The following is a 27,591-nucleotide window of genomic DNA, read 5'->3' as shown; positions in this document are numbered from 1 at the left end:
CAACCTGCAGTGACCCAAATGACTTGGAACCCCTTACACCCAATCATCTGTTGCAGCTCAAGGTGCAACCCATTCTCCCACCTGGATTGTTCCAAAGGGAAGATCTATATGCCAAGCGCAGATGGAGACAAATCCAGTACATTTCAAACCTCTTTTGGACTCGATGGATAAAAGAATACCTTCCTCTGATGCAAGCAAGGCAGAAGTGGAATCGCACCAAGAGAAACTTCAGAACAGGAGATATTGTAGTGGTGGCGGACAGTAATGCCCCTAGAGGCTCATGGATCTTGGGTAGAATCATAGAAGCAAAGGCTGACTCAAGAGGACATGTCAGGAGTGTACTGCTGAAGACAAAGACCAGCACTCTACAGCGGCCAATCAGCAAGATATGCCTTTTAGTAGAAACTTCAGATTAAATCGAGATTTCAAGTGCACTCAAACACATAACACAGTTATGAGGTAGTACGATAAGAAACATATTTATTTATTTTTAGTTTGGCTCCATTTTTTTGTTTAGTTGAATTGTTACGTTTTGCACTTAGAACAATAGGGGCCGGTATGTAGGAGCCAAATATTGAGAAAGGAGTAGTTGAATTCCTTATTATAAGAGAAACATTATGTTGATAGTAATTGGTATTTTTGCCCCATGTGGCCAACCACAGCATTGAATTGTTTATAAATTTGGCACCAGTTGATGCCGTCATCCTGTTGCCGTCATCCTGATTTAGTATCAGCTGTGGAGAGCGCAGCTGTTTAAGGACGCCAAGAGCCGAAATAGTTTTTTTTAACGGGCTTTAATATAGTTTGTTCATTTCAATAAGACAAAGTTTAAGTTAATCTTTTTTCTTTACTTTGGGTTGCCGCGGCATATCCTGTTTTGGGTTGTTTGGGTTGGTTTATGTAGTTTAACACACACGCACACACACACACACACACACACACAAAGGCTGCAAATCAATCATATGCATCCAATGACAGAAAGGACATCTAACCGTGAGTAAACCCATGAATGAGCGCAACTTTATTTAGTAGATGCCTTGTTGACACGTTTTCTTGGCGAAAGAAATATGGCTTAGAATAGAAATTAGAAGGAAGCCATAATAGTGTCTAAACATTTTTAAATATTTGATGCTCATCCTTATCTCTTGCAGTCTGTTGGTGGTTGTGTGGGCTACTCATGAAGTCGAACAGGTTTTCTTTTTGTTAGTTGGTGCTCAGTTGCATATAATTGGCTGTGCTCCAGTCAACACACCGGCCAGCCTAGTCGGGCTTGCTCGTCTTATTAGTTCATGCAGGACACAAGTGTCACCAGCAAACTTAACAGTAGCATCATTAACGGACAAAGTTCTACAATTAGCTGTCTGACTGAAGTTGAATCATCGGTCGGTGTGTCGGCACTGAAATTAAAATAATGCTGTGAGTGTGCAGCAAAGCCAGACACTTTATACGTTGTGGCTTTGGTTTAAAACAGCACTCACACCAATGACAACAGTCTTACTGTATAATGGAGGAGATATTTTAGATGCCATCATACAGATTTTTTTCATGCATTTGGGACTTAGTGTGTAAGTTGTTCACTGGACGTCTCATTAGCATTGCCTCCTAACATGTCAGTACCAGCGCCCTGGTTGGATTCATGTTATTAATAACTCTGATAGTAGTGAGTGAAAGTGAGTTTCAGTTCCACGACCCAACCCTCATATATTCAGAAATATGAATCAACAACAAAACAAAACATTGTGATATGTAAACCCGCCAGTATCCAACAGCACAATGCACTCACATTATACGCATCTAGGGATGCTCATTTTGAAAAAATGTCTTAACCGATAACCGACCCTCATTAACCGATTATTAACCGTTAACTGACAAGATTTGTGCCTCGTACCAGCTGCAGTAGCACAAGAGATATTAGTTGACGGGAGTCTCCAGTTCACCGTCCGGGAGCGTTAACTTAGCAGCTACGATGCTGCGTGTAGTGTTGCGGACATGCAGCCACTTTCCAAGTAAAAGTGTCCACCGCACATTTAGTTTAGTTTAGCAGGTTGTCAGCTGTGTGTCTGCCCGGCGTCACATTAGCGAGTGTCCAACAAACAGTGTGTGTATTTGTGCTCGCCGCCGCACACGTAGTCTTTCACACGTAGAGTTTCCAACAGACCGTGTGTGTGTGTGTTGGCGGTGAGTGTGAGGTTGTTGGTGGCGTTCTAGCTGTGAACGTAGGTGTAGCAGTGTGTGTACAGTTTATTTGTCGGTGAATAAATGCTACGAAACTACAATTCCTCCGCTCTGCTCAAGCGAGCCAGAGACCGGAGCCGACTTCCTGTATCCTGCAACTCCGGCTCCGAATATTGGAAATAAGTTAACAAGACAGAATGGATTGCGGCAGCTGATAGCATCATGAATTGTGCACTTGCAACCGCTATTTGCACCGTCTCTAGGTCCGACTCTCAAACGATATCGCACTAATGATGTTATAGCGCCAGCACAACCATAAAGTTTGCAGCTGAGTGCGGTTCGCCCCTGAGACTTTTGAGACACTCGTATCAACTTCTTCCACCATCCTCAGACTCGAGGCAGCGTTGTGTAGTGGCGACAGTCATGATTGTTAGCTTGTGATATGATGACTGTGTTTTCTGGCACTCAGAGACCAGACATCCTGGACGAGCTCCAGAAAAGCCAGAAGGTTTTTGCAGAGAAGCTGAACCACCTCTGCAGGAGACTGGCCTGGATCAACGCCACCATCTACTCCAAGGTGATCCAGATCCTCCACACTGCTGTTTGGCTCATCAGTTCCTGTCACTTATAATCCCTTTACCGTTTGTCTCAATCTCTCTCTCTAGACAGTCGAGTGTTTTTCATTTTTCTTTTTTGCTATTTATTTTGTTGCAGTGTTGTTTTTTTGCTTTCATTGGAAGTTGATAGAATCTTTTTCACAATTTGACTTATTTCACTGATTTTCTGATCTTTATATTTGGCTTGTGTTGCCTTTTCTTGTTTTTCCAAATTTTTGTTGTTGTTGTTGTTGTTGTTGTTGTTGTGTGGAGCTCAGGGACACCAGTAGGAAGCTAATGTGGATCCTCTCTGTCTGTCTGTCTGTCTGTCTGTCTGTCTGTCTGTCTGTCTGTCTAGGAGAAGATGCTGGACGTGTACTGGCTGCTGTGTGTTTGTATTCGGACCATCGAGCATGCCGACAACACCGGCTCTTTGTTCGCCTTTGCTCCAGAGTTCTACCTCAATGTGGCCATGAATGCATACAGCGCCCTCAAGAACTACTTCAGCCCTGCAAACAGCATGGAGGAACTACCAGGTAAATAAAATGTGTGGGGGCTGGGTGGGGGCTGGTTGAGGGCTGTGTGGGGTCTGGCTGAGGGCTGGGTGAGGGCTGGGTGGTGGCTGGGTGAAGGTTGTGTGAGGGCTGGGTGAAGGTTGTGTGAGGGCTGGGTGGGGGCTGTGTGAGGGCTGGGTGGGGGCTGGATGAGGGCTGGGTGAGGGCAGTGTGAGGGCTGTGTGGGGGCTGTATGGAGTCTGGGTGAGAGCTGGGTTGGGGCTGCGTGGGGGCTCTGTGGGGGCTGTGTTGGGGACCCACTGCATTAACCACTAGAAGCACAGATTGATTTATGGACACACACTCACACTGTGTCATCATTACCTGTTTGTCACATGCAGCTTGCTGCTGTTTCAGCTGTTCTGTGTGAACCCAAGTGGATCCAGGTTGACTTTAACGTGTTCTGTCAGGTGAACAACTTTCTGCACATCAGCACAACTTCATGTTTTTTATACCCTCAGGGTACGAAGAAACCTTGACTCAACTAGCTGCTATCCTTGCCAAGCATTTTGCAGATCCACGTATAGTAGGAACAGGTAACTCACACACACACGCACACACACACTGTACATGCAGTATTTTTGCTGCAGCCTACCCCTGAAGGCCTCTTTTCTCTCTTCTGTCATGATGATATTTACTTGATATAAACTTGTCTGAAATTACTGTCAGAGGTGTCAAACTTTGCGTCGCCACAGTTCTTGCTTTGAGTGGTATATTCACAAGACTACAGATGTAAATCAGCCACAGCTCATCTGATAATAAGATTTGTTGCTGGTCTTTTGTCAAAGTCTGTTCCCCCTTCTAACAGTGTAGCAATCCGTGGCTGATCAAACAGGCCATCCCTAACGGCAAGCCTAGAGGGCTAAAATGCAACGGCAAAGGGCAAAGAGAACCTGGAGCGTGTTGTGTTCACAATGCCCAGGTTTAGCTAACCGGAACGTGGTCTGAGATTGGTTCGTTTCAGAGGGGTCTCAGTTCTGTTGGAGTGTTCACATATGCGCAAAAAATGCTGACTAAGTCTGTTTGGAGAGCTGAAAGGGACAAAGTGTGAAAACCGCCTGAGTTCTAATATTCTGATGCCTTCAGCTCAACAAGAAGATCAGTGATTGTGTGAGGTACGAAAAAATCAATGTGGGAGATTTTTGGTAATACTTTTAAACCTGTTTTGATAAGATCATTCAGATTAAAAATAATACAATGGTCTACTTATTAAGTCGCTGTTTCTGGCTGCTGTCTTCATACTGAACCGGACTAAAGCTGCTGTGAAAAGTTAACAGTCAGGAAGATTAAAGTCTTCCTTCAGATGTATCTGATAAAGCAGTGCTGCAGATTTTACCTCTGCTTTTCTCAGACGTTAAATGTCAGACTCAGCTTCCTGCTGCAGTGTTCAGATATCAGATATCTTTATGCATTTACATTCCTTCCTGTTTTTTGCTACTCTGAACAGGAACGCCTTTAAATGCATATTACATGAAACTGAACACAATTTTACCTGCACTCCGTGTGGTAAGTCAGACATTATTTTAGCGTTACAGCGCCTAAAAAGGTCCCCAGTAAATATCGTCTCTATTTCATTATACCATGGTCTGGGTGAATACTGGATTCTGATTGGCTGCAGGATGTCCATTAATTCCTGGCTATGGACACCAAGCTCCCAGGAAGAGCGTCGGTCATTGATCCCAACCTCCGTAGTGGCCAAACGGCGTTACTACAACGTCCATGTCTGTCATGTGATGCCATTGGGCCCGACAAGACTTTTTCCCAGAGACGTACATTGAGAAAGAGACGTCTGTAACTCAGCGGATCATTTTTCTTTTTAGGTAAATCAACTCCCCAGTACGAACACTCTAATAGCCCTTTTTTAAATCTTTATGTCCTAAAAGCTGTAAAGCAAGCGGTGAAGATGTTGGGACCCCGTGACCGGGTCATGTGACCGAGTGGATGCTACTGCGCGTGTCCGATGGATGCGGAAGATCGCTGGAAGATCCGGGTACTTTTCCAGACGGAAATCGAGCCATTTAGGCTTCATAGCCACTGAGACACTTTCATAGGAATGAATGGAGCCCTGCCTCCAACGCTGGATCCAGTTCTCTTTATACATCCATGATGCACACCTGCTACGTAGTTCCAGTGAAACTGTCTGTTCACTGCTCTTAATTAATGCGCTGGCTATATCTAAAATGAGTAGCCATAACAACAGGGACACAGTGAAAGCCTCCGTTTAGAATTTATTGCGACATGTTAACAAGCTAACATCTAATTACAACAATGGCAGCAACTTCAACATTTCATTTCAGGGCTGGACTTGTATGTGTTATCATCGTATTAAAAAGATATCTCTTCCTCTCTTCCTGTCAGATATCAAAGACTCTCTGATGCAGGCTCTTGCCAGCTACGTCTGTTACCCACAATCCCTCAGGGCAGTGGAGAGGATCCCAGAGGAACAGTGAGTGCTCGTTGGTTTGGACTGTACTCAGTTACGAATTTCGCAAAGGGCGGAGCTTAGCAAGAAATAGGCTATAATTCATTGACCATTAGTCCAATCATCGTAAATCTTGGTAGATATCTTCAGTACGTGGTTGGTAATAGGCGTACCAAAGCATTTTGAGCTCAACCCATAGGGGGCGCCACAAATATTAAAAATGTGTATCTCAAAACCTGGTGGACAGACTTTAACCAAATTTGGTGCACATGCTCTGGGGTCAAGTATAAACCAAGATCTTAGGTGTCATATTGATCGGTGCATGTGGGCGTGGCCTATTTAACATTATATGCTATATTGTGCCTTTGCTCAATTTGCCGTGAGCTGGAACGAGCTAGAGACATGAAACTTGGTACCGTTACTGGCCGTGATGTCCTAATGCTTCACGTACAATATGATCCCAATTGTTTTCATGGTGGCGCCTTAATTGACAGACAAAAAATGTTTAATTTTAAAATCCTTGCCCCTCACACCGTAAGTCCGATTGACTTGAATTTTGACACATACGTGCAGCTCAATGTGTTCTACAAAAAAGCCTCTTGAACCACTAAAGTCCACCTAAAAGATGTTCCGCCATTTTGATTTAGTTGAAAAACACATTTTTGACATCTGCTCCTAAATTGTACATCCGATTGTTACCAAATTTTCTGTGGATCATCATTGAATGAAGATGATCAAAATTGATTGGCTTGTTGAAATGTCATTGTGTTTTGAAGATACTGACCAATGAACTTTAAAAGGCCTTGGCTCAGCACATCAATAGACCTAACTCCACAACCGTTGGGTCAATCATCATGAAATTCGCAGGATATGTCCACAAGATGACCTGAAACATACCCTGAAAGTTTCATGGGTATGTATAGTCTACATGTCAGACTATACATCATAAATTGTTTGTCCAATCAATTCCAAACTCACGGATATATTTTATAACAATTTTGAACCACGTGTGTAAAACTATTTAGAATTACTCCATAGGGGGCGCCACCAGATCCAACCATGTCCATGGACCTGGCAAAAAATGTGGCCATAAATCAATGGGAGTTTGTCCCAAAATCACCAAACTTAAATATGACTGGCTGGACTTTGAGTGTACAAGTACTGAAAGGCTGCATACATTGTGATGATGAAAATAGGCTGTGATTGGTCTCACTGCTTCTCTTATTAAGAATTAAACCAGCGGAAATGACTTTGCTCTGCTTTTGAAGCCCAAAACCCGATCACTGCTCTTATGGCTTTGATTTTGGCAATTCAGCTGCTTCCTTCTGTTGAGCAAAAAGAGGCTTGAACCCGTGAACTGCCGCTTGCGTCTGTAATTATTATTATTACTATATTACATATAATAACATAGTTTTGGACAGAAGTTTTCTCCCGTCCTAAAGGACACATGATCAGATATTAAGCGATCCTGAACAACGATACATCTGGTTTGTTTAAATCTCACATCAGTTCAGATCAGTTCCCTTTTTCAGTAAAGCTCGTCATGTTATTAGACTCAGAGTTTACGAGATACAGTGACTCAAAGTTTTACAGACATTACATTTGAATCCATTTTTGGTCGGCTTCCTCCGCTCAGGAGTTTCATTAGGTTTTTTGACGATATATTTATAGAATAGTCAGGACGGCATGAATGGAAATATGAGCAGAAAGAAAAACATCTGTGTTAATGTGGAAAATACACATGCAGTCAACAACATGGAATATAATTCACTCCTTTTCCACTGTAGTGCAGACTGTTCTTTGTGAGGCAGGAGGATGTCACACAGCACATAATAATAATAATAATAACAATAATAATAATAATAATAATCACTGGGTTCAGCTGATTATCTGAAGTCAGACGATGTCTGTTGTGATCTGGCTAATGTAACGTATGTTTCAGACGTGTTGCCATGATGAGGAACCTGCTGGCTCCGTATGAACAGAGGCCCTGGGCCCAGACCAACTGGATCCTGGTCAGACTGTGGAGGGTGAGCACACACATGCACAACATACACATGCACACACTTTTTGGCTACTTATTTTAGTCACGTTAGCAGCTCTATGGATGGGAAATTTCTCTCGGTCTGTCTGTCTGTCTGTCTGTCTACCACTTTGGTTCAGACTGAAACATCTCAGCAACTATTGGATGGATGGTGATGAAATGTGGATCATCATTCATGGTCCCGTCAGGATGAATTGTAATAACTTTGGTTATCCTCTGATTTTTCATCCAGCACCATCATCAGGTCAACGTTTTAATGTGTCCAACACTTTCGTTTATGACCAAATACCTGCAGAACTAATGACATTCAACCTCAGCTGGACTCTGTGCTTACTGATAATTAGCTAATGTTAGCATGCTAACACGCTAAACTAATGTGGTGAACACGATAAACATTATATCTGTTAAACATCAGAATGTTAGCATGCTTATTTAGCTCAAAGCACTGCTGTGTGAAAAAAGGGTTAGGGTTAGGGTTAAAGGGTTAGGGTTAAAGGGTTAGGGTTAAAGGGAAAAACGCTTCAGATCTTGAAATCCCCACTGTTTGTGCTATATGCTATCGCTAGTTAGCTAACCACTGTCCCAAACCGAGCTACTAAAGAAGGTGTCAATTCAATTCAATTTTCAATTCAATTTATTATATATAGCGCCAAATCATAACAGAAGTTCTCTCGAGACGCTTTATATATAGAGCAGGTCTTGGACCGTACACCATAGTTTAGAGACCCAGCAAGAAATCCCACCAAGAGCATTGCACCGGAGCGCGCTGTGGCCAGGAAAAACTCCCTGTTTAGCGGGAAGAAACCTGGAGCAGAACCGGGCTGTGGGTGGGCGGCCATTAACTAATGCAAGTAGGAATAATAACAAAAATCAATAGCAGTGGATGTAAAAGAGTGATAATACAACTATCGGAATTGATATTATTTGGTCGTCCTCAGACGGGCTTTCCAGCGGAGCTTCCAGCTATGTCAGCCCTCCATACATCCGGCTAGCTCGCCAGCACTGTCCAGCATCTCTCCTCAGTACGTCCATGTATGTTGGTGTGGGACGTCCCCATGATCGATGCCCGTGTGTTGGTTCCCGCAGCACCAGCAGCCTTGTCAGCCTCCCGTCTTTTCAAAGTCTTTTCAAAGTCTTTTCAAAGTCTTTTCAAAGTCTCATAATGTAGAGTATGGTAGGCATTAGTTGAAAGAGAGTATAAATACAAAATTTATTTTTAAAATGTAACTATCATTCTTTTTTTATTGGTGCCTTTTGTGTTAAATTCAATTTGTTCAATAAAAGAATGCTGGTAATATATATATATGTATTTTTTTAAATCAACATACAACTTGTTGTATTTTAGCAGTATACTGAAAGCAGCAGAAAGGCAGAACGAAGTATACTTTAATAACTGTTTATTTATCGCAAGTAATATCGTTATCGCGTTATTCAACAATGTTATTGCATATGTTCCTCATATCGTGCAGCCCTAGTATGCAGTAGTGGAATGTAATGAAGTATATATACTTATATTATATGAAGTACTGTACTTATGTATAATTTTGAGATACTTGTACTTTGATTATTTATGCTTTCCAGATTCAGATTATTAATAGAAAATAATAAACATAATAAATGATGATGTATTATTATAGATCAAACTACCCAGCAGTATATAAAGCAATTAAACTGTGCTCCACTTTTACCAGCTGACACATTACAGTGATGAACGCATTAATGCATTATTAATAATAATAATAATAATAATAATAATAATAATAATAATAATAATAATAATCCAATAATATAATATATATTATTCTGCATAATGAGTATGAGTTTAGTTTTATAGGATGGGTAGGATCTTTCTGTTCATATTTTTCTTTCTTAATAAAAGAGACATCAACTGCTGGCTTTTATTTATAAAAACTATATATATATATATATATATATATAATATATATATATATATATATATATATATATATATATATACGGTATATATGTATATGTATATATATATATATGTATATATACATATATATATATATATATATATATATATATATATATACGGTATATATGTATATGTATATATATATATATGTATATATACATATATACATATATACATATATACCGTGTATATATATATATATATATATGTGAGGGATTTAACTTCTGTACAGAGTACAGAAACCTTTGTTAAGGTCATAAATGACTTCATCAGCTGACTCTGGTTTTCACTCCGTCCCTTTGGATGTAAACTAGGTCAGCTACAGCATGTCTGCAGTGTGGGAGGACCTCAAGGCTCCATGTTTGGCCCCCTTTTTATTAACAGACCTCTTTTAGGTCACCTTATCTAAAACCTTTTTTTAAAGATCTGAATTCCTCCAAGTCTTCAGCCCTTCATGGCATTACCTTTACTTTTTGTACTTCGAGTATATTTTGATGCAAATACCTTTTGTACTTTTACTGAAGTAACATTTTGAACACAGTACTTTTGCACTGTAGTGTTCCGACTTTAAGACAAACAAATACTTCTTCCACCTCTGTTTACATGTTATTGTGGCAGCATGCTGAGACTGCTGTTTGTCGCTGTGTTGTCTTTCAGGGTTGTGGTTTTGGCTATAGATACACTCGTCTTCCTCACCTGCTGAAAACCAAACCTGAGGATGCCAACCTGCCAAGTCTACAGAGTAGGTGGTCTCTCTCTGTTTCTATGTCTTTGTTTATCGGCTGTTTGTGTCACTCCCTGTCTGTTTGCTGTCTCTGCCGTCCCGTTGGTGGGCAGCAGGGAGGTTAAACTGCCTGTCAGTGTGAATGTGAATGAGTGTGTTAGCTCTGTGGTGGACCAGTGATCAGTGATTGTGAATAAGTGTGTTAGCTCTGTGGTGGACCAGTGAACAGTGGTTGGTACAGGGGGTCTGCAGACTTTCTGTTGCTTTCTATTTCCAGCCCTAAAAAGAATTAAGCTGAAATGAATGAATCAATGATTTATGTCTTTTCTCGCTTTGTTTCTAACTCTCTGGCTTGTAGTTTTTTTCTGTCTCTACATGCCCTTCTGTCAAATTAGTTTTGTTTTTGAGTTTATATTCCTGGTGCAGGCCAGAATCCTCCTTTTCTTTCATGAATTTCCCTAAACAAATTGAGGCCATGACTGCCTTTCCACAGGTTTTACGGCTTTAATTATCTCTCTGTGTCTGTGTGTGTGTGTGTGTGTGTGTGTGTGTCTGTGTGTGTGTGTGTGTGTGTGTGTGTGTGTGTGTGCGTGTGTGTGTGTGTGTGTGCGTGCGCGTGTGTGTGTGCGTGTGTGTGTGCACATAGGAAGGTTTCAAATATCATGTGAAGGTAAATGACAATGGAGTGAATGATGGAATGAAGCTGTCCTGGATGTCCCTGTTTATTTTATGTTTATTTTTAGAAAGCAGGAGAGAGTCCCTCCTGTTTTCTGAGCATCATTTTAGAAAGTAAAGTCACGGCATCAATAAACCAATATGTTTTTATTAATTTTCTTTAAAAAAAGTGGATGTTGTGTATGGTTTAGTCTGGTTTAGCACACTGAGTGCTTGCAGTTAATTCAGAATTAAGATGATTACACACTACAATGATCATCAAAACATTAAACTTAGTTCTGATACAGTCTGTTGGTCTGAGAACACAGGGGATCATTTCACATCCATAATGTTGGAATACTTCAACTGTGAATTTTTGTAATTTAGAAAGCATCTTTTTGTAATTTCAGCATGCAAAGCAGGGTGAACAATATCTGACATATCTTAGTTTATTCAAAGGTAGATACAGCAAATCCTTGTTTCACCGAGGCTACTATCTCTTGTTTTTGTACTGATGAAACAAAAGAGATATGACATTTGAAATCAGTGAGCTTTAGAGGTGCTGGTAGTTTGTTGCCTTTGGAGAGGACCAGGCTAGCTGTTTCTCCCTGTTTCCAGCCTTTATGCTAAGCTAAGCTTACCAGCTGCTGACTGTAGCTTCATATTAACCGTACAGACATGAGAGTGGTATCAATCAAGCGGCAACTTCTGATGCATTTTTATATAACTCATCCGTTTCCACCCGTGTCGGCATAATGAGGGCGTGGCTGTTTTGAGTGACAGGTGGGCGCCGTACCAGGTTGCTAGCTGCTAGCGATCTGCTCTGCTGTCTGCTCTGCTGTCTCACCCGGCACGCCTCAGCTCCACCGACGATCCGTATAATATTTGATTCTTTTAAATTTGAATCACCAACCTACAAAGATTCAACCCACACTTGGTTTTAAAGACAATGAAACGGGTTCCGACTACAATATATTTTTGTCAGTTAAGATAGTCACTGTGTCAGATTAGGTGATTATAGAGTCATAAATTCTTGCCGTGACTCGGTCTAGAGACGTGAGAGATTGCACGTTGGTCCCCGACCAATCAAAGTTCGCAGTCTTTCACGACGTGTGATGTCCTCTGGAAGGAAGTGCTATGATTAATGTGACTTTTTTTCTGTTTCACAGTTCCACCAAGAACATAATTCCTCTTTCATTTTGCCACGTTTACAAGTGAAGTGCTCCTATTGGTCAAAATCACGGACATGAGGGAACACGTCGTGGAAGGCAAAAAATATTCTAGCATTCTGTTGGAATGTCATAAGACCCGGATGCAGCATTGATTGTCGCCCACACTGCACGGGATAAAACATTAATCAGAAATAAACACGAATTGATTGATTAATTAATGAATGAATGAATTAATTAATTAATTCAAATAAATATTGAAAGTGTATAAGGGCTTAGAACATTATGATAGAAGTATATGACGGCCATTCCCATGCTCACTTAGGTCTCATAAGTTGTTGCAGCATTTTTTGGGTTGATATCATTTGTTACACAGATTTGGTGCTAAATTTATAAAAAATTTTACCACTGGAAAGAATTGATAAAAATGATCAATAATCCCCCCAAAATACCACATTAAGACACCAAGACCTTGAGGAACACCATAGAAAAAGCCATGCTGTGATTTGGGATCAAAAACTTTTGACTTTTGGAGATTTCTGCAAGAATTAAATTTTTCGGTGAGTTGGATGGCGAGCGTTGTGTTGTGTTGATGCTCAGAAACCCCCTTATTATCAATGTAGCTAGGAAAGCCATCCATCCTCTGAATGCTCTAGGTCTCTGGTTTGATCCATCCATCCATCTGAATTCTCTAGGTCTCTAGTCTGATCCATCCATCCTCTGAATGCTCTAGGTCTGTAGCCTGATCCATCCGTCCTCTGAATGCTCTAGGTCTCTAGTTTGATCCATCTATCCTCTGAATGCTCTAGGTCTCTAGTTTGATCCATCCATCCTCTGAATGCTCTAGGTCTGTAGCCTGATCCATCCGTCCTCTGAATGCTCTAGGTCTCTAGTTTGATCCATCTATCCTCTGAATGCTCTAGGTCTCTAGTTTGATCCATCCATCCTCTGAATGCTCTAGGTCTCTAGTTTGATCCATCCATCCTCTGAATTCTCTAGGTCTCTAGTTTGATCCATCCATCCTCTGAATGCTCTAGGTCTCTTGTTTGATCCATCCATCCTCCTAATGCTCTAGGTCTCTTGTTTGATCTATCCATCCTCTGAATGCTCTAGGTCTCTAGTTTGATCCATCCATCCTCTGAATACTCTAGGTCTCTTGTTTGATCCATCCATCCTCTGAATGCTCTAGGTCTCTAGTTTGATCTATCCATCCTCTGAATGCTCTAGGTCTCTAGTTTGATCCATCCATCCTCTGAATGCTCTAGGTCTTTAGTCTGATCCATCCATCCTCTGAATGCTCTAGGTCTTTAGTCTGATCCATCCATCCTCTGAATGCTCTAGGTCTCTTGTTTGATCCATCCATCCTCTGAATGCTCTAGGTCTGTAGTTTGTGGCTGTAAAGTTTCATGAGGCTGTAATTATCCTAGAGGTCACCACAGGTCATTTTATACAGTGAGGTCAATGAAATGTCTCCTATGGGGACTAACATCATCACACATGAATACAGTTGGGCTCATTGGATCCACCAGAGTCTCAGCTTTACAGTGATACCCAATTGATATAATTCCATAGATTGCCTGAGAAGATCTGCTTGGTTCAGTCTGTGACATGTCCTCTTTTAAATGACCTCTCAGATCCCACTTTAATTGTGTAGCTGACCCTGGTTTCACTTCATCCTGCTCCCTCTTGGTTTATCTATTTCCCTTTTTCACCATCATGTTAGTTAACTCTGTTTTATGGCTTTATTTTGTATATCATTGCATTCTTGTGGTTGCTTGTTTTGGCTTTATGTTGTAAGTCCATCAAAATTAAACTCTTCTCCAGTACACCATGCTCTATTCATCAACACCCTGATGAAGGCAAGATAGCCGAAGGAGTTTTTTTCCATTCTTTGTGGTGAGCTGGACTGAACACATCCCTCACCTGATCTGTGTTATATTGAGTGTTCTTTAATCATGTAATGTCGTGTTAAGCATGCTTTTTTTCCGTGTCATTGTCCTTTTTGCTTTCTGTTTCTTTCCCACTTAACTGATTTTCTGCTCTCTCCTGCATGATAATTGACTTTCATCTGTGTGCCTTCTCATCTGCATGCCTTTCAGGGGATCTGTCCATTGCTAGTTTCCAAAGTAAGTTATTTTCCATCGCCCCTGTTTCTGTTTTCGGCTCTCACTAGTTTCATTTATTTATGATATTTTTAATAACAGCTGTAGCTGGTCCACAGTCTGATTAAAGGAACAGTGTGTAGTATTTAGAGAGATCTATCAGCAGAAATGGAATATAATATTAATAAGTATGTTTTCTTTAATCACCTGAATGTATATACATATACAGTACATATACTGTATGGCATGCCATTTAGGAAACTATTATATGTATATTTATATAATGTGAAACCTGAGAATATAGAATGAAACCTGAGAATATTGAATGAATCCTGAGAATATGATGTGAAACCTGATAATATTGAATGAATCCTGAGAATATGATGTGAAACCTGATAATATTGAATGAATCCTGAGAATATGGAATGAAACCTGAGAATATGGAATGAAATGTGAGAATATGGAATGAAACCTGAATATATGGAATGAAATGTGAGAATATGGAATGAAACCTGAATATATGGAATGAAATGTGAGAATATGGAATGAAACCTGAATATATGGAATGAAATGTGAGAATATGGAATGAAACCTGAATATATGGAATGAAATGTGAGAATATGGAATGAATCCTGAGAATATGGAATGAAATGTGAGAATATTGAATGACACTGAGAATATTAAATGAATCCTGAGAATATGGAATGAAACCTGAATATATGGAATGAAATGTGAGAATATGGAATGAATCCTGAGAATATGGAATGAAATGTGAGAATATGGAATGAAACCTGAGAATATTAAATGAATCCTGAGAATATGGAATGAAACCTGAATATATGGAATGAAATGTGAGAATATGGAATGAAATGTGAGAATATGGAACGAAATCCTGAATATAGGGAATGAAACTGAGATATGGAATGAAATCTGTCGTCATCAGGCGCTGCTGCCATCTTGTGTTTTAGGTCATTATCTGTACAGATCTTGGTGCTGCTAGACGTGTGTGTCACTATGAGCGAGTCAGCACGAAATCTAGTATCAGCAATCCTAAATAATGAGGAGATGATTAACACCCTGGTGAATGTGTGTACCATGGGCCAAAATAATACTGGTAAACATATTCAATACTGTTCTACAGATGAAGAGTTTATTCACTTTTTCACCGTGGAAGAGTAGCTAATGCAGAACTAAACTAGTTCACTAAAGTTGGAAAAATATAAAAAAATAACAGATTCAAACTTCCCGGATCAGAGAAACATAGTTAAAACACCAACGAGGGATCTTTCTAACCGTAGTAAGGTAGACAATGAGCTACAAGCTCATTTTAATCACAACAAGCCGTCCTCTGAGCAGGACACATAACAAATACATCCATGGTCTGTATGTGCAGCCGGCTGTGAGACGAGTGGTCAGGGACCGTCTACAAAGTGCAACACCGCAAAGAGTTGTAATGAATATTTTTCCCATTAAAAATTCACCAAAATTATGCAAAAGCACATTTTTTCCAAAACAAGCGTTGTAGTATAACCAGGAAGAGACCGTTGATGATGTGTGAAGTGATTTTGATATCACTACACTTTATAATAGTGAAGTTATTGAATATTTTTGTATCAACTCTTTCAACTCAATCACCTGTGCTTCCTAAATGGACGCATTGATATCCCTCAAGTTTAACTGATGACGGTGTTATACTGTGATGATTAAGTGTTCCCTTAATTTCCCTTAAGTCTTTTGAGTGTATCTATATTCAACTGTATATACATATATACAGAAAGTATATACATATATATATATATACATACTGTATATACATACATATACACATATACATATATACTTTATATACACATACAGTATACATACATATACACATACATAAATACAGTATACATATACACATACATATATACATATGTATATATGTGTATATATATATGTATATACTTTCTGTATATATGTATAAACAGTATGTATATATATGTATATGTATATACATTATGTATATATGTATATACTGTATGTGTATATATGTATGTATGTTTTTATCACCAATGAAACACACCCATGTATTATTTTTGTGTTGTATAAATTGATTGTAGAATGCTGAAGAGGGATCATTCTAACTAAAGAGGACTGAGCTGCTGCTCTAATGTGATTCTAAATAAAAGGAAAAAAACAACTAAAGTGACATACACTCACTTTAAGAAGATGTTTAAAGGGACTATTTGTAACTTTCAGAAATGCTTGTTAACAGCGACACCTGTGGCCTTGAAATCAACGAAAGTCAGCGTCGGGCTCGCGCTTGCTCGCTCTAAATATACCTGAACGAGCGTCGCTCAAAACAGTGAGGCGACACACGTCAGCTAAAAGCACAATATCACTCTATATTTCAGCTGCTTGGCAGTAATGTTAGCTGACCAGACGAAGGTCTCTCCATGAACATGATTTAGATCTGATCCTAGTGTTGGCTTTTCCTGCCTAAGTGCAGGCTGAAGCAGCGGGGCTGTGCAACGTGTCTCCCTGCTCTCTCCGCCCGCAGCCGGAGAGAGCAGAGGAGACACCGGCACTCGGTCGGTAACGAGAAGACAACGTAATTCTGAAGAGCTCCGTCACTTCACAAGACACGGGAAACCTCTGTTGGTCTGGAGGATCTGCAGCATTTATTTCTGCACAAACGTCCCCTGTGCATTCACTACATATTCTCAGAGCTAAACTTACTCTTCTGCAGTGTGTAGTGAGCGCGCGTTCACGTCTAGAGGTGGAGGACGCGCGCGCTGTCTGAGTGAAGGAGAGCAGGCAGCGGAGACGAGGCTCCGGCCACACGCGAGCGCGCATATGCGAACGCGCATGTGTGGCGACCCGCAAAATTTATACGCTTAAAAAGTTACAAATAGTCCCTTTAAATATTGCATTATAAAGATACTCCATTAAAAGTAAAAGTCCCATGTAAGTATGTATTATAACAAAAAAAAGTAAATAAAAATACTACTACTAAAATATTATAGGATTATATTAATCCTCGTGCATCGTTGTTAGAGCAGCATGTTACCGTCGTGGCTGCTGGAGTTGGAGTAAAAAGTATATCAATACTTCCCTCTGAGATGTAGAGACGGAGTAGACTGTAAAGTAGTACAAGTACCTCGGAGGTATACTGTACCACAGTATCATGTGTTGTTGTGAGTCTGACCTCTGTGTTTGTATCTTCAGGATAATAAACAGTCTTTCATGCTTCACATGAACAGACATGATCCTTCTGGGATGCAGCAGCAGAGAGGAGAAAACAGGGATTATTAGACTTAATGAACACTCCACTCCCACCGGAGAGCTTCCACTCATCTTTTCCATACACTCCTGTTTGTCTTCCTCCTCTTCTTCGTCCTTCCTCCTCTGTCCCTCTCTCTGCTCTTGTTAATCCCCTTCCTCTCAACTCAACCCTATTTTCTTTCCTCATTTTCCTCCCGACTTTCTTCTCACCTCTTGTTTCTTCTATTGTTTGAATGATAAAGACGTTTTCAATGTTATGGAGTGATTGCTGCCATGCTGTGAATACCTGCTCTGTTGTTTTACACTTTACCATTATTCTCTTAAACCCTCATCTTGATCCCGCCTCCTTCTTGCCTCGTTCCACCTCTTCTCGTACATTTATTTATTGCTTTATTGAACTGGGACAGTGCACATTAATAAACTTTGCTGCCAGTTAGCTAAGAGGACAGAATACAACAGAATATAAGATAATAAAGAATGAAAAAGCTATTGAGATCATTTATAAGCATGCGGAGCAATAATACAAAAAAGAGAATATAAAATAAAATATAAAATATTGTTCATGACACCTTAAAGGGACTGTTTGTAACTTCTTCCATGTATAAATCATTGCGAATTGGTGTCCCATGCGTGCTCCCGTGTGGCTATGTTGTTCAGACTCAGACTCCAACACAAACTCCAGTGAAGCACCAAAACCTCTTGGTTGTATCTAGTGAAGCCCGTCTGTTAAACAGTGTTGACCGCGGTCGGAGGACGCGGGGGAGACCGTAGCTTTGGTCTCCAGGACCGGAGTCTGCTGTATTCTGCTCCTCTGCTCGCCTGCCTTCACTCACGCACCGCGCTCGTTCTCGCTCTTTCGCTCCACTCTCACGTGCATGCCGCACACTACACACTGCAGAATAGTTAGTTTAGCTCTGAGAATATCTAGTGAATGAACAGTGGACGTTTGTGCAGAAATAACTGCTGCAGCTCCTCCAGACCAACAGAGGTTTCCTGTGTCTTGTGAAGTGACAGGGCTCCGCAGCGAGAAACGTTATCGTCTCCAACCGGGTGCCGGTGTCTCCCCCGTTCCCTCCGGCCGCGGTCGGGAGGCTGAGGCGGGAAAAGCCAACACTAGGATCAGCATTGATTCATGGAGAGACCTTCGTCTGGTCAGCTAACATTACTGCCAAGCAGCTGAAATATAGAGTGATATTGTGGTTTTAGCTGAACCGTCCACGACTGTTTCCCAGGCAGCGTCCTTATCGCCTCTGGAGCAGAGTTCCTCTTTAACATCCTGATTTAGCTGCTAACTATGTGCCGTGGAGAGCCAGCAGGTGGATTAGAATCATGAGTTCTATCCCTTTACTCCAGGGAGTTCTGATCAGTGGGTTAAGTCTTCCTCACCTGTGATTCCATTTTGAACCCAGTCCTTCTCCTCCTCCTCCTCCTCCTCCTCCTCCTCCTCCTCCTCCTCCTCCTCTTCCTCTTTCTTTTTTTGGTGTGAATGATGGACTCCTCTGCTTCCACTCTCGTTCGTTCACCTGTCTTCTTCCCTCCTCTGATTGCCTCAGAGCCGTGTCCGTCGCTGATGCTGCAGAGACATATGGCGGAGCTGCTGAGTATGGACAAAGACATGGCCGCCTCTTTCCTCAACAGTGTCCTGAACCAGCTCAACTGGGCTTTCTCCGAGTTCATCGGCATGATCCAGGAGGTGAGAGAATGCAGTGTCACGTGCTCTGTGTTGATATTACATTATCACATATTTAATGTGTGGAAACAGCATGATCTTTATGAAAGACGGAACCTACCAAAAACAAAAATAAATGAATAAATAAATGTTATTCAATGTAGCAAAAATAATATTAAAAATAAATGTAGCCATTAATTAATTGATCAAATGTGACATAAATTGATATTTCTGTTTTAATTTGCTTCTTTATTTATTTATCTTTGTTCTAATTCCCTTCTTTATTTAGTTTATTATTATTATTTTCCCCTTTATTTATTTATGTAATTTTTAAATGTATGCATTTATTTATTTAGTTATTTCTGCACGATTTTTGCTTTGCATTTCACCCCTTATTTATTTCTTTTCTTTATACTTTATTTTTAGCAAGTTCTGTCCTCCATAGATCTCTGCTAGAGCTTAAATTACTGGTACACAGGATCCAGGTGTGTTGATCCACCAGCTCCTTGACTATAGATGGTAAACTCACAGTAGTACCACTTTCATGTCTGATAATTATTAGTTTCCAAACAGCTGCGCTCTGTGGCAGCTGAATGATGAAACCACCTCAATATTTGTTTGAAGCAGGACAGCAGACATGAATATGTAAATATTGATTTTATATTAAATGGAATATTTGCAGTGGTGTCGGATGTTAACCTGCTTTATGAAATTTTAGACCTATTAAATCGAATTAATCTAAATATATAAACCCGGCTAATGTTTTGTTTAAAATCCCATTGTAAGAATAGTGGAGTAGAGAAACCGACCTTGTTCCCTCAGTAGAGACGAGGTAACCTTCCACCAGCTGTGTAAACGAAAGATGAAATTCTTTTTAGATGTGTTGTTGCTTTGAGCAGCTTGGCGCCTTCTCCTTCAGTGTGTGAGTGTGCAGCTCCTGGCAGGTAGCTCTAGAACATTAAAAAATGACGGCTGCACTGATATTTTTTTAATTTTTTTAAACCAATCATAGTTGCAGGGGGGAAAAGATAAAATAAACGCGGGACTGTAATTTTGGGAAAGATAATGGAAGTACATGGTCAATATAACCTGTTTTTACTGGGGCTGTCAAAGTTAACGCCATAATAGCGCGTCAACTCAAATTAGTTTTGACACCAATAATTTCTTTAATGTATCAACACAACTTGCAATATTTAATGAAAAATTTAATTAAAATTTAAAATCTGATGCGCTGCTGATCTTTCAGAGGTTTTAACAGGCTCAGGTTTTAAAACTAGAGTGAAGATACTGGCATCAAACAGGCCGTGGAAGGAAGGAAATATCATTTAGAAACTACAGAGCCACCTGCCTGAGTTGTCAGTAATATATATAAAAATATTTAATCGCCATTAATCACATGATTGTCCATAGTAATCACCATTAATTGCAATTAATCACACATTTTTTATCTGTTCAAAATGCACATTAAAGGGAGATTTGTCAAGTATTTAATACTCTTATCAACATGGGAGTGGACAGATGTGAGCAAACTCTCATTTTACAGCTAAAAAGTACACTACAAGATGATTCTGAAAACATCTGAGGAGAGAAATAGGCATTATAGTAACAGAATATTGATTCATATTTGATCAGAGCTCACTAGTCTGACCGTTTGATCAGAGTTTGAACAGCCAATAGGAACGCTCTCTCTCTCTCTGAAATGACCTGTGATTGGTCAAAGTCTCCCATCACGGGTTAGATTTCCTAAAGCCGGAAAACAAGCTTTAAAACAGTTTTTTCTCAAACAATATGCTGAAAGGTTATTATGACATTTTTGCCCAATGATGCCAAAAACATTCTGCCTATTGCTGTTTCAACCCTTTTAAAAAGTTGCTCTGATGTCCTTAGAGGACGGAAATATAATATAAATACAATTAAATATATATATATATATGTATATATATATATATATATTAAATAAATACAATTATATATTTTTATTTTCCACTTTTTTTATTTATATATTTTATAAAAATATTTTAACCAACATCTATCCTGAGCATAACTACCAAATATTGATTAATTTTCAGAATTTTAACCCATTAAATTTGTTTACAAAATGCCACACTAAATGCTGCGGGGAATAATATGTCTGTATGATTAGCCAGAACATTGATTTTGATGCACTGCATCAAACACTGCAGAGCTCCATAATACAGCAGTGATGCCACCAGTATTTGCCCTGTAGCACGAACATGAGAAAACGGCTCAATTTGGTGGAAAATTGTAAAAACTACTATATGGAAGCCGGCACTCTAGACACAAAGCCGTATATAATAGAATACATGATTTTTTACTGTGATGACATTGGGATTAAACATTGTGGTTTTAATGATTTTCAATGGTGATTTTGTTGTCCTTAAGGGTCTGAATTGCTACAATTTGTTATAGACTTATTATAGGAGCTGAGGTCGAACTTCCATAATAAAATGAAAAACTCACACCCTTTCCAAAATGATCCGAAAATTAAAAAAAACAAAAAACATAAAAATGTAAGTGTCATAGTGGATTTATTATTATTATTGTATATTATATATTTTGTTGCGGTGGTTTTTGTGACTTCATATCTGTTTAAATTTGTCAAAATTTTAATTAGACAAGTAAGCAAACATGTTGAGGTTTTTAAATGTCTTTAAGCTGTTGTGGTCACCGATGCACTTAAATAAATATGTTCTTTATTTGTTGCCTACTTGTGTCGTCATCCTACCCTTCCCTACTTCTCTTCTCAGATCCAGCAGGCTGCAGAGCGTCCAGAGAGGAACTTTGTGGACACTCGTCAGCTGAAGGTGATCACACAAACTGTTAGGAACGTAACCACGGGCAACTTCCCTCAGGTTTATCAGTAACTGAGGACTTGAGTTCAGATGTGTTTTTCAGTATACAGAGGAAACTGTAGATTGTTTTCAGTGAGAACATTGTGAGTATGCTCCCAGTTTGATGGCATTTCCCCGGTACCATTCAGGTAGCTCAGCTGTTTTTAAAATCCTGTAACATGTCCAGACCTCCTACAGCAGCTGGAGCTCTTCTGTTAATCCAGGGGTCAGCAACCTGCGGCTCTTCAGCCCCTCTCCAGTGGCTCCCTGTGGATTTTTAAAAATGGAAATGAATAACTGTTTCTTTGTTTACATTTTCAATTTTATTTATCATTGTTGTAGGTCTATGATACGACGGTACGACGGAGTATTAGGGCCACATTGAGGAAAACAAATAAATCTGAGATATTGAGAATAAAGTCATATTATTATAAAGTAGTAATTTTACGTGTTATTACATTTTTTTGTCGTAAAGTTATGACTTTATTCTCGTAACATTAGGACTTTTTTTCTCATGAAGTTGTGACTTTATTTTCATAATATTACGACTTTTTTTCTTGTAAAGTTGTGACTTTATTCTCATAATATTACGACTTTTTTTCTTGTAAAGTTGTGACTTTATTCTCATAATATTACGACTTTTTTTCTTGTAAAGTTGTGACTTTATTCTCATAATATTACGACTTTTTTCTCGTAAAGTTACAACTTTATTCTCGAAATCTCAGATTTTTTTCCCCTCAATGTGGCCCTAATACTCCGTAGTACATTAGCTCTTTGGCCCTCACTGCATTAGACTTATATACTATATACTTAGACTATAAACTGTGTTACCTTCATCACAATGATCAAATGTTTTGCGGCTCAAGACAGATTTTTTATTTTTATTTTTTTGCCTAAAATGGCTCTTTTGGTAGTAAAGGTTGCTGACCCCTGGGTTAATCTAATGATACTGACGTTTAAAAGTCATGACGTGTAAACGTAAAAGGACAATCTACGTTCCATAGCAACCAAGTCAGGATGTACTGACTAGACCAGGTCAAGTCTTGCTTTGTCACTTATCTTGGCTTTATTGGTTCTGCTTTTGTGAAATAGCCCCCTGGTTATAGATCGAGGAATTCATCATATGTACATAAGGAAAGTATTAGGTCACATTATATCATATCTATCTTTGTTTTAATCATTTAGGTTTACCCCTGCCCTCATCTCCTCTCTCTTTCCTTCACTTCTTTCCAATTCCCCTTCTCTATCCCCACTCACCCACCCCCCCCTCTCTTTTTTCTCCTCCCTATTGCATGTTGATAGAGAACCACCCTCCCACTCTACTGGTTAGTGTAACACAATATACTGTAGGTGTGCAAGCTGCTGCTGACAGTGACCTTGATGAATCCACATTGCCATGTTTAATTCAGCACTAACCCTCCAGTGTGCATCGGATTATCTGTGAAGGACACTTGCATTTTATACTTTTTTGAAACCATATTCCACCCACGCAATGAGCCCTTCACAAGATGTGTGTGTGCTCACCTGCTTCACGCACACTCACTTGGTCTCACCTTGTGTTGCAGGTGTGTGCGACCTGCTTCGACCTGTCTGTCAGTCTGCTGCGAGTGCTGGAGATGACCGTCACTTTGGTTCCAGAGATCTTCCTGGACTGGTCCCGTCCCTCTGCTGAGCTCCTCCTCAGACGGCTCGCTCAGGTAATTCACACCTGGATTCAGGTAATTCACACCTCTACTCGGATAATTCACACCTGGATTCAGATAGATCTAGCCTGTACTCAGGTAATTCACACCTGGATCAGAGAGATCACACCTGGACCCAGGTAATTCACACCTGTACTCAGGTAATTCACACCTGGACTCTGTGATTCATTCATGAATCACCTGAAACCAGGGAGGATAAACTGCCTACAGCTCCATTCCCTCCAAACCTCAGTGATTTAGTATTCACACTAAATCCTGATGGTTCCTAAAGTGTCATCTGTATGTTTTAGTATCAGTTTGAGAAAAGATGTCAGCCTGCAGCGACACCCCGCCACTCTGAACTGACTGACCCTCTCATGGTGGAATGGTTGGTGTGAACCTAGGAGCTGTGGTCTCGTGCACAGCTGTACACACAGCCCTGATGTGAAGCTCCTGAACAGGGCAGTGGGCTCCTCTTGCTCACGGTGACGGATGGCGGGCCGGTTTGGGGACACTTTGGCTGCTGCGTTGGAGTTTCCCAGAGAAGGAGACGATGAACTGGATGTGACTACGTGCCGACTTTACTGAAGCTTCTGCGTTCAGCAAAGAAAGAAGTAATAGAGGATGGATTTCTATTCATCATATACTGTATTTCTGTTCATCTGCAGCTGTTGAACCAGGTGTTAAACAGAGTGACAGCAGAGAAGAACCTGTTCGATCGAGTTGTCAACTTAAGACTGCCAGGTACACACACACATACACAAATTCATGCATGTTTTAGTGTCTCTTTATTTCACAGGTTTCGAATATTTATTTCCCTCAACAGAATCATGCAACTTACTTTACTTTGGGATAATGGAGACACAGTTCTTCAAGTTATTAGAGTTTAATGAGTTGTGTAATATTTGTGAGGGACTCGTAAAATACAGTGTTTTCCCATTTTCCCATAATAACCAGTCTAAAAGCACAGACACCTGCAGAGATGAGTCAGTGAACACCGTCAGCAGATTAACCTGTGAGTCCATTAAAGGGACTATTTGTAACTTTCAGAAATGCTTGTTAACAGCGACACCTGTGGCCTTGAAATCAACGAAAGTCAGCGTCGAGCTCGCACTTGCTCACTCTAAATAGACATGAACGAGCATCGTTCAAAACAGTGAGGCGACACACGTCAGCTAAAAGCACAATATCACTCTATATTTCAGCTGATTGGCAGTAATGTTAGCTGACCAGACAAAGGTCTCTGCATGAATCACTGCTGATCCTAGTGTTGGCTTTTCCTGCCTCAGCGTAGGCTCAGGCAGCGGGGCTCCTCAACGAGTTACGTTAACGCCTCCCGACCGCAGCCGGCAGCCGCAGGGAGACACCGGCAGCCGCAGGGAGATACCGGCACCCGGTCGGTAACGAGATGACAACGTAACACGTGGAGGAGCCCCGTCACTTCACACGGGAAACCTCTGTTGGTCTGGAGCAGTTATTTCTGCACAAACGTTCCCTGTGCATTCACTAGATATTCTCAGAGCTAAACTAACTCTTCTGCAGTGTGGAGTGAGCGCGCGTTCACGTCTAGTAGAGGTGGAGCGAGTACGCGAGTACGCGAGAACGCGCGCTCTGTCTGAGTGAAGGTAAGCAGGCAGCGGAGACGAGGCTCCGGCCTCACGCGAGCGCGCATATACGAACGCGCATGTGTGGCGACCCGCTACATTTATACGCTTAAAAAGTTACAAACAGTCCCTTTAAACAGCTGATGAGATGATTCCTTGCTGAGGAAGTTATTATCTTATTATTATTATAAGGACTCCATGATGTGTTGGGGAGATCAGAGCACCTGGAAACTAACCTACTAACTAACCGCCTAAAGATCAATTAATAAAGATCCATCAGCTCTGCACCAATACGTGCGCGCGTGTGTGTGTGTTGCAGGTCTTGAGAGTGTGGACCATTACCCGATCCTGGTCGCTGTTACAGGCATCCTGGTTCGGATCCTGGTGGATGGAGACAGACAGGGGTAAGGAAACCTTTTTCTATTGGAACTGGAGTTTTACTACCCATAATGCACCTGTGCCGGGTTGGTTCTGTCTGGGTGTGACTGGTTCCCTGCAGAGGGAACAGTAGGAATCTTCTCGGTTGGTTGGTCGCAGCAGTGAAGCTCTCTGTGACTGATGGTGGTTGTTGTGAGTGTATTCAGGTGTTCTGAAGGTGTCCTGAAGGTGTCCTGAAGGTGCAAGTGGACTCGAGAATCGTCTCAATAAATAGAGACGTGCAGCGCTGCCAGATACAAACTGGCTGTGCATAGCTCCTTTAAATGAGATGAATTGATTGTATTTGATAATATCTGGTATTATTTCGATGTTGTTGTTGATACGTCTCTCAGAGGCTGATTGGAACAGCTGGCGGCGTGGAAGGATGTTGAACATACATGCTACCCACATTGTAGTGATACAAAGCTGGTTGAAAATCAGTTTCCCCTTTGAGTTTGTGTAGTGGAAAAGAGTTCAAACTGACACTAACACTTCCAGTCTGGATTTTTCTCACACACACACACACACACACACACACACACACACACACACACACACACACACACACACATACACACACACATACACACACATGCATGCACATAATGAGGGCCACACAGGGGAGTATCACAGGGTGTTGAAGGAGGAAATTCAATTAGCAGACGGTAAAAGCTCCGGCTGGTGCCGACTGACAGGAGTCAGATCCTGCGACTGAATCTCTTTGGTTTTCTGATCTCAGACCGTAAAGTGCTCTGACATCTGAAGGCTGCAGGACTCTCTGTTAGACAGGAAATGAGATCAAACTGAGTTTATAACAGCACCACACACACATTCATTATAGCCAGAACACACACAACACAATCAGGCATACATGTCTTTTATTTAGTCATTATACATCCACTCATAGTTGAGATTAAGGATTTATTATTGTCATTATACAATACAGGATTGCACACATGTTTGAATTAGAATAGGACACAAACAATAAAATAGAACAAACTATAGAAAAATGGAAGTAAAGGAAGAAATAAAAAAATGAAAAAACATTATATTTCTACAGTTATCACTAATTTTTTTTCTGTTCAAAATGTACCTTTAAGGGACGTTTGTCAAGTATTTAACCCTCCGAGAGCCACAGAGACCCGTTTTAGTCTTTTTTAAGGGTGTCCAGGGGGTCTTTAGGGGGGTACAGGGGGACATCATCTGAAAGCTGAAGATTAATTTGAGATGCTGCTCAGCACTGTGTGTCAAGTTATTATAGTCATCAATCAGAAATAAATATTAATTGATTCATTAATGTATTATTTCAAATGAATTGTAAAATAATCCCTCCAGAATACCAGGGGAATTCCAGGGGACTAACATCATCACACATGAATACAGTTGGGCTCATTGGATCCACCAGAGTCTCAGCTTTACAGTGATACCCAATTGATGGAATTCAACACTGTTTAGGGACCCAAGTATGCAGAAATATTCAAACACACCATTTTAGAATAGGAGACAATAACACATTTATACTGCATGTGATTATCATAAAGTGGGCATGTCTGTAAAGGGGAGACTCGTGGGTACCCATAGAACCCATTTACATTCACTGATCTGGAGGTCAGAGGTCAAGGGACCCCTTTGAAAATGGCCAAGCCAGTTTTTCCTCACCAAAATTCAGCATCAGTTTGGAGTGTTATTTAACCTCCTTCCCAAGCTTGAGACTGGAACAG

The 27,591-nt window shown here is 40.5% G+C and overlaps 1 protein-coding gene across 8 annotated transcripts in view; it reads left to right on the top strand.

Moving 5' to 3' along the window:
• rnf123 (ring finger protein 123) overlaps window positions 1–27,591 on the top strand; it is a 279,783-nt gene that overhangs the window by 114,819 nt on the left and 137,373 nt on the right. For 7 of the 8 annotated variants that reach the window (XM_074649864.1, XM_074649888.1, XM_074649882.1 and 4 more), the window contains 12 exons: window positions 2,645–2,752; window positions 3,130–3,307; window positions 3,787–3,861; window positions 5,684–5,771; window positions 7,690–7,777; window positions 10,388–10,472; window positions 14,377–14,403; window positions 19,200–19,339; window positions 22,084–22,140; window positions 23,733–23,864; window positions 24,518–24,593; window positions 25,773–25,857. In XM_074649864.1, coding sequence (XP_074505965.1) covers window positions 2,645–2,752; window positions 3,130–3,307; window positions 3,787–3,861; window positions 5,684–5,771; window positions 7,690–7,777; window positions 10,388–10,472; window positions 14,377–14,403; window positions 19,200–19,339; window positions 22,084–22,140; window positions 23,733–23,864; window positions 24,518–24,593; window positions 25,773–25,857 — 1,139 coding nt within the window. The remainder of the gene's footprint in view (window positions 1–2,644; window positions 2,753–3,129; window positions 3,308–3,786; window positions 3,862–5,683; window positions 5,772–7,689; window positions 7,778–10,387; window positions 10,473–14,376; window positions 14,404–19,199; window positions 19,340–22,083; window positions 22,141–23,732; window positions 23,865–24,517; window positions 24,594–25,772; window positions 25,858–27,591) is intronic. The other variant, XM_074649894.1, reaches the window with a different exon arrangement.

This window comes from Sebastes fasciatus, chromosome 1, assembly GCF_043250625.1.
Source record: "Sebastes fasciatus isolate fSebFas1 chromosome 1, fSebFas1.pri, whole genome shotgun sequence".
Taxonomy (NCBI): domain Eukaryota; kingdom Metazoa; phylum Chordata; class Actinopteri; order Perciformes; family Sebastidae; genus Sebastes; species Sebastes fasciatus.
This window is presented reverse-complemented; position numbering and strand designations above follow the sequence as displayed.